The sequence below is a fragment of the Vanellus vanellus genome, assembly GCF_965231255.1.
Source record: "Vanellus vanellus genome assembly, contig: HAP1_SCAFFOLD_2247, whole genome shotgun sequence".
Lineage (NCBI taxonomy): Eukaryota > Metazoa > Chordata > Aves > Charadriiformes > Charadriidae > Vanellus > Vanellus vanellus.
Window position 1 is genome coordinate 1 of NW_028127932.1, and position 14,431 is coordinate 14,431.

General features: G+C 62.3%; 1 protein-coding gene across 1 annotated transcript; it reads right to left on the reverse strand.

The window, feature by feature from the left end:
* Positions 1-465: 465 nt before the first annotated feature.
* Positions 466-14,274, reverse strand: SMC1A (structural maintenance of chromosomes 1A; the record flags this gene model as incomplete). The annotated part of the gene is made up of 24 exons (XM_082500686.1): positions 14,150-14,274; positions 13,277-13,465; positions 13,060-13,172; positions 12,025-12,228; positions 11,690-11,928; positions 11,347-11,605; positions 11,116-11,256; positions 10,942-11,024; positions 9,856-10,063; positions 9,532-9,717; positions 8,302-8,481; positions 8,061-8,207; positions 7,038-7,175; positions 6,676-6,792; positions 6,462-6,568; positions 5,609-5,750; positions 5,363-5,508; positions 4,373-4,526; positions 4,145-4,255; positions 3,273-3,429; positions 2,301-2,455; positions 1,590-1,741; positions 1,422-1,491; positions 466-576 (listed from the first exon to the last, which is right to left on the reverse strand). Coding segments are annotated over exons 1-24 (3,618 nt in total), but the record flags the coding sequence as incomplete, so codon positions are not given.
* Between the last annotated feature and the right edge of the window lie 157 nt (positions 14,275-14,431).

Here is a 14,431-nt window from a genome sequence, read left to right on the forward strand (position 1 = left end):
CGGGGTAATTCCAACCCCCCCCCCGGGGTATTTCTGCCCCCCCCAGGGGCATTTCTGCCCCCCCCAGGGGGGTATTTGCCCCCATGAGGGCATATATTACCCCCCCCCAGGGTATATCTCCCCCCCCAGTGGGGGTATTTATCCCCTCTCCCCCCTCCAGCCCCTATTTTACCCCCTTCCAGCAGCGCATACCCCCCTCCAGGGGTATTTCTGCCCCCCCCGGGGGTATTTGCCCCCCATAGGATATATTACCCCCCCCAGGGGGTAATTCCCCCCCCCCAGGTGGGTATTTACCCCCTCTCCCCCCCTCCAGCCCCTATTTTACCCCCTCTCCCCCCCTCCAGCCCCTATTTTACCCCCTTCCAGCAGCGCATACCCCCCTCCAGGGGTATTTCTGCCCCCCCAGGGGCATTTCTGCCCCCCCCCGGGGGGTATTTTAGCCCCCCGGGGGGGTATTTTACCCACCTCGGGGTAGACGCCGATGAGGCTCTGGGCTTTGGTGTAGAACTCTTCCTTGAGGGAGATGACGATGGCCTGAAAGTTGGCGGCCGATTGCTCCTTGATGTAGTTGGCCACCTGCGGGGGACCCCCAAAAAGGGTCAGGGGACCCCAAAAATAGGGGGGGCCCCAAAAATGGGGTGGGGGGCCCCAAAAATGGGGTTTGGGGGGGGGCAAAAACCTCACCCTGGGGCAGTAAAATGGGCACATTGAGGGCAAAAGTGGGGCTGGGGGAGGTTGGACACCCCCAGAGAGGGCAAAAGTGGGGGGGGGAACCCCAAAGTGAACTTGGGGACCCCCAAAATGGGGTGGGGGGGGCCCAAAACGTCTTGAAGGGGACTCCAAAACCCCTTATGAGGGGTCCCCAAAACCCAAGAGAGTCCCCAAAATGCCCTGGGGGGGTCCCCAAAACCTTGGGGGGGTCCCCAAAACGCCCTGGGGTCCTCCAGAATGCCCTGGGGGGTCCCCAAAAGACCTTAGGGGGGGTCCCAAAACCTTGGGGTCCCCCCAAAACGCCCTGGGGTCCTCCAGAATGCCCTGGGGGGTCCCCAAAACCTTGGCGGGGTCTCCAAAACACCTTAGGGGGGGTCCCAAAACCTTGGGGTCCCCCAGAATGCCCTGGGGGGTCTCCAAAACCTTGGGGGGGTCCCCAAAACACCTTAGGGGGGGTCCCAAAACCTTGGGGTCCCCCAGAATGCCCTGGGGGGTCTCCAAAACCTTAGGGGGGTCCCCAAAACACCTTAGGGGGGGTCCCAAAACCTTGGGGTCCCCCAGAATGCCCTGGGGGGTCTCCAAAACCTTAGGGGGGTCCCCAAAACACCTTAGGGGGGGTCCCAAAACCTTGGGGGGGTCCCCAAAACGCCCTGGGGGGGTTGTCCCAAAACCTTGGGGGGATCCGGGGGGGTGTCCCCCAAAATCCCCACCTTCCCGATGTTGGTGTTGTCCAGCGCCGCATCGATCTCATCCAGCACGAAAAACGGAGCGGGTTTGTAGCTGGGGGGGGAGGAGAGGAAAGAAAAATGGGGTGAGAGCCCCAAAATGAAGCGGGGGGGGGGACACAGGACACTTTTTTTGGGGGGGGGGGGCCCCACCTGTGGATGGCGAAGAGGAGGGCGAGGGCGGCCACCGTCTTCTCCCCCCCCGAGAGGTTGTCCATGGGGCGGAAGCGTTTGCCGGGGGCCACACAGTTGTAGTTGATGCCGTCCAAATAGGGCTCCTCCGGGTTTTCGGGGCCCAGGAAGGCCTGGGGGAGGGGGGGACGACACGGGGGGGGGGGGCACGGGGGGCGTTGGGGACACGGGGAAGGTCCCCACGGCCCCCGGGGGTGGGAGGTGAGGGGGGGAGGAGGGAGATAAGGGGAGGGGGGCGTGCGAAGCCTCGTGCGAGGTGTGGGGCGATGGTGCAAGACCCCACGAGAGAGCAGGGGTGAGCAAACAAGGTGGGGTGGGCGTTCAAAGCCTCGTGCGAGGCGTGGGGCGATGGTGCAAGGGATGGGGTGAAGGCAGGGGTGAGCAACCAAGGGTGGGTGGGCGTGCAAAGCCTCGTGCGAGGCGTGGGGCGATGGTGCAAGACGCCACATGAGGTCAGGTTGACTGTGGCAAGGCTGAGGTGGGCGTGCAAGACCCCGTGCAAGGTCACCCAGGATGGTGCAAGAGCTGGTGCAAGGCCAGGGGTGGCCACAGCAAGGTTGGGGGTGGCCACGGCAAGGTTGAGGTGGCCACGGCAAGGTTGGGGGTGGCCACGCGAAGCGTAGGAGCCCCGTCGTGCGAGGCCCCCGTGCGAGGCCCCGTGGTGCGAGGTACCTGGGCGCTGCTGTTGCGGGAGAGGGCCTTGTAGATCTCGTCGATGTTGGTGGCCACCGACTCGAAGCAGGCGTTGAAGCGGTCGAAGCGCTCCTTCTTCATCTGCTCGAAGGCTTGCTTCGCCTTCTTGGCCCGCTTGCGCGCCGCCTCGAACTCTGCGGGGGGAGGAGGGACATCGGGGGGGGGTCAGGGGACATCTTTGGGGACATCGGGGACACCCACGGGGCACTGGGGCCATCTCCACATCCCCCGTGGCTTCTCGCTGTCCCCACGTCTCCCGTTTCCCTGTGGATTCCTGGTGTCCCCTCGTCTCTGGTGTCCCCGTGTCCACCATCTCCTTGTGCCTTCCTGCTGTCCCCGTGTCCTTCTGGTGTCCCCATGTCCCTGTGGCTTCCTGGTGAACCCACGTCTCTGGTGTCCCCGTGTCCTTCTGGTGTCCCCATGTCCCTGTGGCTTCCTGGTGACCCCACATCTCTGGGGTCCCCGTGTCCACCATCTCCTTGTGCATTCCTGGTGTCCTCACGTCCCTGTGTCCTCCTGGTGTCCCCTTGTCTCTGGTGTCCCCGTGTCCCCCATATCCTTGTCTTCCTGGTGTCCCCTTGTCTCTGGTGTCCCCGTGTCCCCCATATCCTTGTCTTCCTGGTGTCCCCATGTCCCCCATTTCCCTGTGGCTTCCTGGTGTCCCCGTGTCCTCCTGGTGTCCCCGTGTCCCCCATATCCTTGTCTTCCTGGTGTCCCCATGACCCTGTGTCCTTTTGGTGTCCCCAGATCTCTGGTGTCTTCCTGGTGTCCCCAGATCTTTGGTGTCCCCGCGTCCCTGGTGTCCTCCTGGTGTCCCCGCATCCCTGGTGTCCCCACGTGCCTGTGTCTTCCTGGCGTCCCTGGCGTCCCTCCGCTGCCCCCCCATCTCTGAGGTCTTCCCGCCGTCCCCCCATCCCCCACGTCTTCCCCCCGGTCCCCCCGCGTCCCCACCGTCCGAGGTCTCCTGGAACTTGTCGCGGACGCTCTCCAGCTTCTCCATGGCCTTCATGTTGGGGGCGGCGATGCGCTGGAGGACGCTCTGCTGCTCCGTCAGCCGCTGCTGCAGTTGGTTCATCTCCTGCCGGATCTCCTCCTCCGCCTGCGCGTCCTGGGGAGGGGGCGGAGCCTCGTGGGGGCGTGGCCTCGTGGGGGCGTGGCCACGCAGGGCAGGGCAGGGTATGCCCCACCCACCCCCAGGTGGTGGCTCAGCCCATATGGGGACTCTCGAGGGGGGGGCGTGGTCTTAGATGGGGGTGTGGCCTCGAGCAAGGGGGTGTGGCCTCAGGGAGGGGGTGTGGCTTAAAGTAAAGGGGCGTGGGCTGAGGCACATGGGGGCGGGGTTATGGATAGGCCACACCCCGTGTGGGAATGGCCTATGTGGGCAAGGGGTGGGAAGGGAGGGGTGTGGCTTGATATGCTAATGAAAAGGGGAGGGGCTTAGGATGGGGAGGGGCTGCTCAATCCATGGGGGTGGGGGAAGGGGGAAGGGCCTGAAGGAAATGGGAGGGGCCCTGGCAAGTAGGAGGGGCCTGAAGAAAAGGGGAGGGGCCAAAGGGATTGAGAGGACCAGGCATAAGTGGGAGGGGCCCCAGTGAGTGGGAGGGGCCCAAAGGAAAGGGGAGGAGCCCCAGCGAGTGGGAGGGGCCTTAAGGAAAGGGGAGGAGCCCCAGTGAGTGGGAGAGGCATGAAGGAAAGGGGAGGGGCCCCAGCAAGTGGGAGGGGCCCCAACAAAATGGGTGGGGGCCTGGTCAGTGGGAGGGGCCTAGAGGAAGCGGGAGGAGCCCTGGTGAGTGGGAGGGGCCAGAATTAAAGGGCCGGCGCACCTTGAGCTCCTCGGGCAGGTCGCTGTAGTCAATCTCGATGAGGGCCTCCCGGGCGTAGAGGCTGGAGGTGCGCTGGGAGCTGCTCACCGGCTCCTCCCCGGCCGGGCCACCCTTTGGGGGGGGGGGGGGGGGAAGGACAAAAAAAAAAAAAAAGGGGGGGGGGGGGGGGTTAGGGAGGTCGCCGAGCCCCCCCAGAACCCCCTTCCCCAAAGCCCGCCGGGGCCCCACCTCCTCCTGGCTGATGTCGTCCATGGTGCCCTTGGAGAGGGGCAGCTTGATGTCCTGCATCTTGCAGGCCTGCAGCAGGTTGTGGCGGTCGCTGCGCTTCTGCTCCAGCTTCGTCTCGATGGCCGTCACCTCCTTCTGCAGGTGCGTCATCTCCCTGCGCCGCGAGGGCAACGAGGGGGGTGTGGGGGGGTGTGCGGGGGTGTGGGGGGGTGTGAGAGGCCTGGCTGGCTCCGCCCACAGCCCCCCAAGCCCCACCCACAGCCCCTCCCCGTACATCCCCAGTTGTGCCTGCAGCCCCTTTAGCGCTCTTAGCCCCGCCCACAAGCCCCTTAGCCCCGCCCATACCCACTTAGCCACACCCACAACCCCCCCAGCCCTCCTCCAGGCCCTGCCTGCAAGCTCCACCCCTAAGCCCTGAGGCTCCTCCCCCTTTTAAAGCTCCACCCGTGCCTGGTAGCTCCACCCCCAAGAGCTGAGTCTCTGTCCTACCCTCAAGCTCACCCCCCAGGGCTGAAGCTCCACCCCCCAGGGCTGAAGCTCCACCCCCATTTGGCACCTCCCCTGCCTGCAAGCTCCACCCCCCAGGGCTGAAGCTCCACCCCCATTTGGCACCTCCCCTGCCTGCAAGCTCCACCCCCCAGGGCTGAAGCTCCACCCCCCAGGGCTGAAGCTCTGTCCCACCTGCAAGCTCCACCCCCCAGGGCTGAAGCTCCACCCCCATTTGGCACCTCCCCTGCCTGCAAGCTCCACCCCCAAGAGCTGAGGCTCCGCCCCCCAAGGGCACAAACTCCGCCCCATCCCACACCCCACCCTGGGCCTATGGCCCCGCCCCTTTTGTAGCCACGCCCCTTTCTTAGCCCCACCCCTTCAGACCTACTCCTTCCCCCTCCAAGCCTCCAGCCCTGCCCCACACCCCTTGAGACTCCGCCCCCCCGAGGCCACGCCCCCTATGGAGGCCACGCCCCCTCCCCCCCTTAGCCCCGCCCTCACTTGTTGGCCCCGCCCAGCTTCTTGCGGATCTCGTCCATCTCGTGGTTCTTGTCGTTGACCTCCGACTTCTTGGCCAAGTGTTGGTTCTTCAGGTCCTGCAGCTGCGCCATCGTCTCGTCGATGATCTTCATGTGCCGCTGCTCCTCCTGCCGGTGCCTCCGCCCATCAGCCCCGCCCTGGGAAAGCCACGCCCCTCCCCCCCCCCAAAAAAATACACACACACACACACCCCCCCCCTTCCTGTACCTTCTTCAGCTTCTCGATCTCGGCCTCGTCCTTCCGCACGCCCTGCTCCCACATGGCCACCTTCTCCTGGTCCTCCCGCAGCTGGTTGCGCTCGAAGTCCAGTTGGATGCCCAGTCGCGTCTTCTGGTTCTCGAACTCCAGCCTAAAAGGGGGTCCCCAACATTTTAGGGGGGAGGGGTGTCCCCCCCCGAAGCGTCGGGGGGAGTCCCAAGGGGGACGGCGGCTGCCCCACGGGCTGCTGAGGGGGACGGGTTTTGCCCCACGGAGCTGTGGGGGTGGCCAAGGGGGGGACAACAGGCACCCCGTGGCCTCAGGGGGTGCCCCATGGTGGTGGGGTGGACCCCAGGGGGACAGCAGCCCCCCATGGTGGTGGGAGGACATCAGGGGGGGCAGCAGCCACCCCGTGGCCTCAGGGGGTGCCCCATGGTGGTGGGGTGGACCCCAGGGGGACAGCAGCCCCCCATGGTGGTAGGGGGGACCCTAAGGGGGACAGCAGCCACCCCCCGGACTCAGGAGGTGCCCCATGGTGGTGGGGTGGACCCCAGGGGGACAGCAGCCCCCCATGGTGGTGGGGGGGACCCTAAGGGGGACAGCAGCCACCCCATAGACTCAAGAGGTGCCCCATGGTGGTGGTGGGACCTCAGAGGGGACAGCAGCCACCCCACGGGCCACCCCACAGTGTCAGGGGGGATGTCAGGGGGGACAACAGCCACCCCACAGGCTGCCCCACGGCCTCAGGGGGCAACGGCTGCCCCACAGGGTCTCCTGGGGGTCCAGGTGTCACCCCCCAAGGGGTTTGGGGGTCCCCTAGGGGTCTAGGTGTGCCCCCCAAGTAGTTTGGGGGGGCCCTTACCTCTTCTTGGCGATCTCGTTCTGCCTCTTGACCTTCTCCTCCTCGAACTCCCGGATGTTCCTGACCCCGATTTCGCGGCAAAACTCCTCAAACACTTCATCCTCCACCTGGGGGTGGGGGGGGACACCACATCAGCCCCACAGGGGGCTCCCCCAAACCCCTGCGCCCCAACCCCCCCCCCCAAAATCACCTTCCCCCCCCCCCCAGCACTCACCTGGTTCATCTTCTCCTTTAGGTCCTTCATCTCCCGCTCCCGGCCCTGGATGATCCTCTTGATATCGTTAATCCGAGGCCCAAAATTGGCCAATTCGCTCTCAAGTTTGGACTTTTCCTGTGTCGGGGGTGGAGGGTGGGGCAGAAATGGGGGTCAGAGGACACCAAGGACCCCCCTCACCCCAAAAATCCCCCCCCCAGGACCATCCAGACTCAATAACGCCCATAGAGAAGACATCCCCTTCTCAAGAAACAGCCAATTTCAAGCTTGTAACAGCCAAGAACCCCCACAAAAAGCCCCAAAAAGGGTATAACTCCCCCCAAAATGCCCCCCCCGGGGGAGGGGGGGGTTGCATGCGGTACCTGGAGGTTGAGGGCGAGGTGACGGGTTTTCGTCTGCTCCAGGTCGCTCTGGGAGTATTTGAGTCGCATCTGGAGACCGTGGGCTTGGGATTGGACTTGGCGCAGTTCGGCTTCCTTCCGCTTCGCCTTCATCTGCTCCTGGGGGGGGGGGGGAGGCAAAAAAATAAAAAAAAATAGGGAGTGAAGAGGTGTTGGGGGGGAAAATCCACCTTCTCGGGGATCCCCCGAGCTCTCGGGGAGGGGGGCTGTGCCCGGTTTTGGGGGCTGCAACGCCGCGGTTTGGGATTCGGTTTTGGGTGTGGGAGAGGGAGGAGCGAAGCGCCCTTTTTGGAGAGGGGGGGGACCAAAAAAAATATAAAAAAAAAAATAATAAAAAAAGAAGTTTTGGGGGGTAACAAAGAAGTTTGGGGGGGATGAACAAAAAGAAGAAGTTTCGGGGAGGACAAAGAAGTAGTTTTTGGGGCAACAAAGAACAAGAAAAAATTTTAGGGGGAGACAAGAAGTTTTGGGGGGGGACAAAGAAGAAAGAGAAGTTTTGGGGGGACAAAGATGAAGATTTTGAGGGAGACGAAGAAAGAGTAGTTTTGGGGGGGACGAAGAAGAAACAGAAGTTTCTTGGAGAGACAAAGAAAAAGAAGTTTTGAGGAGGGGGACGGAGACAGAGGAGAAGAAGTAGTTTTTGGGAGGACAAAGAAGAAGTTTTTGTGGGAACAAAGAAGAAGAAGTTTTTGGGGTGTATAAAGAAAGAGGAGAAGTTTGGGGGGGGACAAAGAAGTAGTTGGGGGGGGGGGTGGGATGAGAAAAGAAGGAGGTTTGGGGTCTGCGGAAAAACGACAAACAGCCGGTTCTCACATCAGCGGGTGCGGACGCAGCTTTGGGGTCCGACAGAAGGAATTTGGGGGTTCCCAGAGATTCGGGAAAATGACGAAGCCCAAAAAGAAGGGGTTGGGACACCCCCCCCACCCCCCCAGGAGAGGAAAACGGGGGTCCGCGCACCCGCGTGTGTCCCCCCCCCGGCTTTACCTTGAGCTCCTCCGTCAGCCGTTCCTTCTTCTCCTTCAATTTATCCACCGCCTTCTCGTCCCAGCGCCGCGCTTTGGCCTTCAGATCGCTGGCGCCCCCCGAAATCACCCCCGATTTTTGGAAGAGGGTCCCATCCAGCGCCACCGTCTGCGGAGAGAACGAAAAGGGGGAGGGGGGGTTAAGCAGGCTGGATGCCTGAGTCCTCGCTTTGGGGGGGCCGGGGAAGGTGGGGGACCCCCACTTTGTGCCGCTGGTGGCCCCCGAAGGCGATGCGCCGGGCGTCCTCCACGTTGTCGCAGACCAAAGCGTTGCCGCAGGCGTACTGGAGGGCTTTTTTGATGTGGGGGGGTTCGTAGCGGATCACGTCGATCACCAGCTTCGCCCCCTTCAGCTCCCGCAGCTTCTCGTCCGTCGGCTTCACCTGATGCGCGAGGAAAGGGAGGGGTTAAACGGCGACCCCCAAATCCCCGGGGAGGGCCACGAGGCCACCGGGATTTGATACGGACCCCCAAAACCCTGGGGAGGGCCACAAGGCCACCGGGATTCGATACGGACCCACAAAAACCCGAGGAGGGCCACGAGTCACAAGGAGTTATGTGAGGACCCCCAAAACCCCGGGGAGGGCCACGAGTCACAAAGGGTTAAATGGGGACCCCCAAAACCCCGGGGAGGGCCACGAGTCACAAGGGGTTAAATAGGGACCCCCAAAACCCCGGGGAGGGCCACAAGGCCACCGGGATTCGATACGGACCCCCAAAACCCCAGGGAGGGCCACGAGTCACAAAGGGTTAAATGGGGACCCCCAAATCCTGGGAAGAGCAACAAGGCCACTAGGATTCGATACGGACCCCCAAAACCCCGGGGAGGGCCATGAGGCCACCAGGATTTGATATGGACCCCCAAAACCCCGGGGAGGGCCATGAGGCCACCGGGATTCGATATGGACCCCCAAAACCCCGGGGAGGGCCATGAGGCCACCGGGATTCGATACGGACCCCCAAAACCCCGGGGAGGGCCATGAGGCCACCGGGATTCGATACGGACCCCCAAAATCCCAGGGAGGGCCACGATTCACAAGGGGTTAAATGGGGACCCCCAAAACCCCGGGGAGGGCCACGAGGCCACCGGGATTCAATACGGACCCCCAAAACCCTGGGGTGGGCCACAAGGCCACCAGGATTCAATATGGACCCCCAAAACCCCGGGGAGGGCCACAAGGCCACCGGGATTCGATACGGACCCCCAAAATCCCAGGGAGGGCCACGATTCACAAGGGGTTAAATGGGGACCCTCCCCCAAACCCCCTCGTGGGACCCCGAGGGGTTGAACGGGGCCCCCCCAAACCCCAGAAAACACCCCAAGGAGTCACACAGAGGTTCCCCCAAACCCCAAAGACCCTCACCCCCGAGGGATCCCCTACCCCGGGGGAGCCCCAACGATCCCCAAAACGGGGGTGTCCCCGCGGCCTCACCTCCAGATAATCGAGGGGCAGGAAGGTTTCGGGTTCTCCTCGCTGCTCTTTGATGTACTGGATACAATCGCGCCCCGTTTTCTCCGAATCCACGATGATGGCGTCCATGTTCTTCCCCAACACTTTGGTGACGGCGATTTGGTATTTCTTCTGCGTGGGCTGACACAGGTCGATGAGGCGGCCGTACTTTAGGGGAAAAAAAAAAGAGATAAAAAGACACACACACACCCCAAAAATTAATAATAATAAAAAAAAAAGGTTTAGCAGCGAGCTGAGGGGTTGGGGAAGGAGCCAGAGAGGGGTTTTGGGGGGTGGGGGACTCACGACGGAGCCGGGGTAGAGGCGTTTGATGCTGTCCATGATTTCGGCTTTACGTTGTTGGCGGCTGCTCTCCTGCCGGTCGATGCGAGCGTCCCCGAGTTGTTCCATCACCTGGTTCAGCTCTTTGTTGATCTCGTCGATGCGACGTTTGGCCAACTCCACTTCTTCCGTCAGTTCTCCTTCCAGGCGTTTCTGCTCCTCCAGGGATTGTCTGGGGTGGGGCGGGGAGGAGGGATGGGGTTTTTTTTTGGGGGGGGAGGGCTGCACCCGGCATGGGGGATGCCTCGGGGGTACGGGGATGGGGAACGCTCCGGGGACCGCCCCAGGGGCATGGGGACATGGACACAGCACAAGGAACACCTCGAGGACACGGAGGTGGGTTCATGGGGATGGGGGACACCTTGGGGGCCGCCCCAGGGGCATGGGGACATGGGTACGGGGACAAGGAACACCTCGAGGACACGGAGGTGGGTTCATGGGGATGGGGGACACCTTGGGGGCTGCCCCAGGGGCATGGGGACACGGATATGGGGAGAAGGGACACCTCAAGGACATGAAGATGGGGGTCATGGGGATGGGGGACACCTCAGGGGCTGCCCCAGGGACATGGGGACATGGGTAAGGGGAGTAGGGACACCTCAAGGACATGAAGATGGGGGTCACGGGGATGGGGGACACCTCAGGGGCTGCCCCAGGGGCACGGGGACGTGGGTACGGGGACACAGAACACCTCAGGGGGTGCCCCAGGGGCATGGGGACAAGGACACAGCACAAGGAACACCTCGAGGACACGGAGGTGGGTTCATGGGGATGGGGGACACCTTGGGGGCTGCCCCAGGGGCATGGGGACATGGGTACGGGGACACAGAACACCTCAAGGACACGGAGGTGGGTTCACGGGGATGGGGGACACCTCGGGGGCTGCCCCAGGGGCATGGGGACATGGGTACGGGGAGGAGGGACACCTCGAGGACATGAAGATGGGGGTCATGGGGATGGGGGACACCTCAGGGGCTGCCCCAGGGGCATGGGGACACGGGGGACGGGGAGAGGGGATAGCCCAGGGCTGCGTTGGGGACAGGGTCTCACTTGCTGGTGGCGATGTACTCCTCCAGCTTCTCGATACGCTTCTGGTTCTCCTCGATCTCCCGCAGCTTCTGCTTGATCTTGGCCTGGGGGCAGGAGGAGGGAGAGGGCTGAGGAGGGGCAGGGGGAGGCCCTGGTGGGGTCCTGGGGGGGTTTGGGGGACCCCCTGAACCTCACCTCGGTCTCCACCTTCTTCCTCTCCTCCAGATCCAAACGATCTTGGTCGGCCTTCTGATCCCGGTTGAATTTCTCCAGCTCTTGGGCCAAGGTGGCGGCACGTTTGCTGGCCTCCTCCTTCAGCCGATGGTATTTCTTCACCTAAAATTTGGGGGGAGGGGGGGAGACACCAAAAATTTAGGGTTGGGGATCCCCAAAAATCGACGCAGGGGAAAGGGGGATGAGCCCTACCTGGTTCTCCTCCAACGTCAAGTCGCGGCCTTGACTCTGGCTCTCTTCTTCCATACGTTCCTCGAATTCTTGCCGGGCTTTTTCCACCGACAGCATTTCCTTTTCCAGCTCGTCCATGTCCGCTTTCCGTTTCTTGTACTGCTTCTGCGCGTTCTGCAACGATTTCTTGGCCGCTTCCAACTTCTTAATCTTATGCGAGGTGTTCTCCTTCGCCTTGATGTACTGAGGACGCTTCTGGTTGAGCTCCGAATCCTTCTCCCTGGCGAAAAAAGAACCGGATGAGGGGACGGGGGAGCTCCTCCCTCAACCCCTTCTCTGTTTTGCTTTTTGGAAGTGCCCTCACTTGATTTCCTTCTCGATCTGCTGCTGTTCCCTCATCATCTTGCCCAACTCCTTCTTGCGGTCCTTCAGCTCGTCTTCCACCCGATCCATCCTCTTCTTGTCTTTATCGATCTCCCGGTTTTTCAACCCTAATTCTTTATTGAGCTTCTCGATCTCGGCTTCGTTGTGGTAAAGCTTGAAGAGCTGGAGCTGCACTTGAGCTCGTACCACTTCGTCCTTCAAACGCTGGTAACGATCCGCCTGCAGGAGGGAAACACAGCCTCAGGGGGGGGCCGCGATGAGGAGGAGGAGGAAGAGGAGGATGACCCCCTCCCCGCCCTGCGTCACCCCTCAAACCTCTTCTTTCTCCTGCTTGGCCTCCTTGCGCTCGGCGGCGATGTTCTTCTTGCGGTGGTAGTTGAACTGAGTGTCCTCCTCCGCCTTCACCATCTCCTTCTTCCGCTTGTCGTACTCCTGCGCCAGCTCGCCCGAGCGGCTGATCTCCTCGAACAACGCCGTCCGTTCCTTAGGGTTCTTCATGGCGATGGATTCCACCGCGCCCTGAGGAAGAAGGGGTGTCGGGGGTGGGGGAGCCCCAAATCCTCACGGGGGGGGGGTCTGAGGTCTCCCGCCGCGGAGGGGGAATGGGGGAGAACCCCCTCAAATCCTCACGGGGCTCCTCCACGGCTTGGGAACGGGGTGAGGGAGGATCAAACTCACGCATACCACCCCAAAACCCCTCCTAAAGCCCCCCCCAAACCCACAAATACCCCTCTGAACCCACACGTAACCCCCCACAACGGAACTAAATTCACACATAACACCCCAAAATCCCTCCTAAAAAGCCACAAGTACCCCTCCAAAACTCCCTGAACCCACCTATACCCTCCAAAAATAAACCCAAATTCACACATACCACCCCAAAATCCCTCCTAAAGTCCCCCAGACCCACAAATACTCCCCAACACCCCCTGAACCCACACATAGCCCTCCAAAATCCTTCCTAAAGCCCCCCCAAACCCACAAGTAACTCCCTAAAACCCCCTAAACCCACACATATCCCCCAATCTCACACATAATCCCCCAAAGCCCCTCCTAAAGCTCCCCAACATACAAGTAACCCCCCAAAACCCCCCAAACCCACATATATCCCCCAATAAACCCCCGAACTCACACATAACCCCCCAAAATCCCTCCTAAAGCCCCCCAGACCCACAAATACCTCTCCCAAAACCCCCTAAACCCACACATATCCCCCAATAAACCCCCCAAATTCACACATTACCCTCCAAACCCCCCCCCAAAGCCCCCCAGACCCACAAATACCTCCCCAAAACCCACATATGGCCCCCCCAAAATAGCCTTTGCGGGTCCCCCCCCTTATCCCCAAACCTGGAAGACGAGGAAATTCCTGGCCTTGATGAGGATCCCCAACTTCTCCAGCTCCTCGCTGTACTCGCTCAGCTGCACCACCCGGTTGTTGATCTTATACTCGGAGGAGCTGCCTACGCCGGGGAATTTCGGGGCGTCAGAGCATCCCCCACCCCTCTCCAAAGTGTCACACACACACACAAAAAAACCTAAACGTGTGTCCCCCCTCCCATCGTACCCACGATGACGCGGGCGAAGGTGCGATCCTCGGCGCCGTCCTCGGAGTAGACCATGCTGACGAAAGCGCGGCTGGCGGCGGGTTTTCCCACCGGAGCGCCGTGGATCAGATCCCGCAAGGTTTTCACCCGCAGGTTGCTCGTCTTCTCCCCCAGGACGAAGCTGATGGCGTCCATCAGGTTGGATTTACCTGGGGAGGGGGCAAAAAAAGGGGGTGAGGGGGGAAAAGAAGGCTTGAAGGGGGAGTGTGGGGACCCCAGGGAATGGGGAGGGGGGAGAGGAGAAGGCTGGAGGAAGGAGAAATGGGGGAGATCCCGCCCAAAAAGAGGGTGGGAGGAGGAAGGGGGGGACCCCAAGGCCTGAGGGGGTGATGGGGGACTCCAGGAAATGGGGAAGGGGGAGAGGGGGAGGCTGGAGGAAGGGGGAATGGGGAGAACCCCCCAAAAAGAGGGTGGGAGGAGGAAGGGGGACACCCCAAGGCTTGAGGGGGTGAGGGGGGACCCCAGGGAATGAGGAGGGGGGAGAGGGGGAGACTGGAGGAAGGGGGAATGGGGGAGACCCCCCCAAAAAGAGGGTGGGAAGAGGACGAGGGGGTGTTGGGCGAACCCCAGTGGGATTATGGGATGAGGGGGACCCCCAGGATTGGGGGGGAACCCCAGAGAAGGGGGGATACCCCCCCAAAAGGAGGGGGGGGAGGAGGAAGGGGGGGGGGAGGGGACCCCAGGGGATTATGGGATTGGGGGGGGACCCCCCAAGTCTTGGGGTAGGGGAAAAGGGAATTCTGGGATACCCCCCCCGCGCAGTGCATCATGGGAGAGCCTCCCGGGATAGCGGCGGGGCCTACCGCCCCCCCCCTCATCCCCCCGGGCCTCACCGGAGCCGTTGGGACCGATGATGGCGGTGAAGCGGCGGAAGGGCCCGATGATCTGGCGGCCCTTGTAGGATTTAAAGTTCTCGATCTCGATGAGCTTAAGGAAACCCATGGCGGCGGGAGGGGGTGGGGGGAGGGACGGGACGGGGAGGGAACACCGGAGGGGGAACCGGACCGGTACGGCGGCCCGGAGGGCGGGAAAAGCGGCAGCTACGGTGGCCGTGAAGGAACAGGGCACTCTCTTCGCCGATAGGCCCTCCCCGCCGTCACTCTTCCCTTTATCCC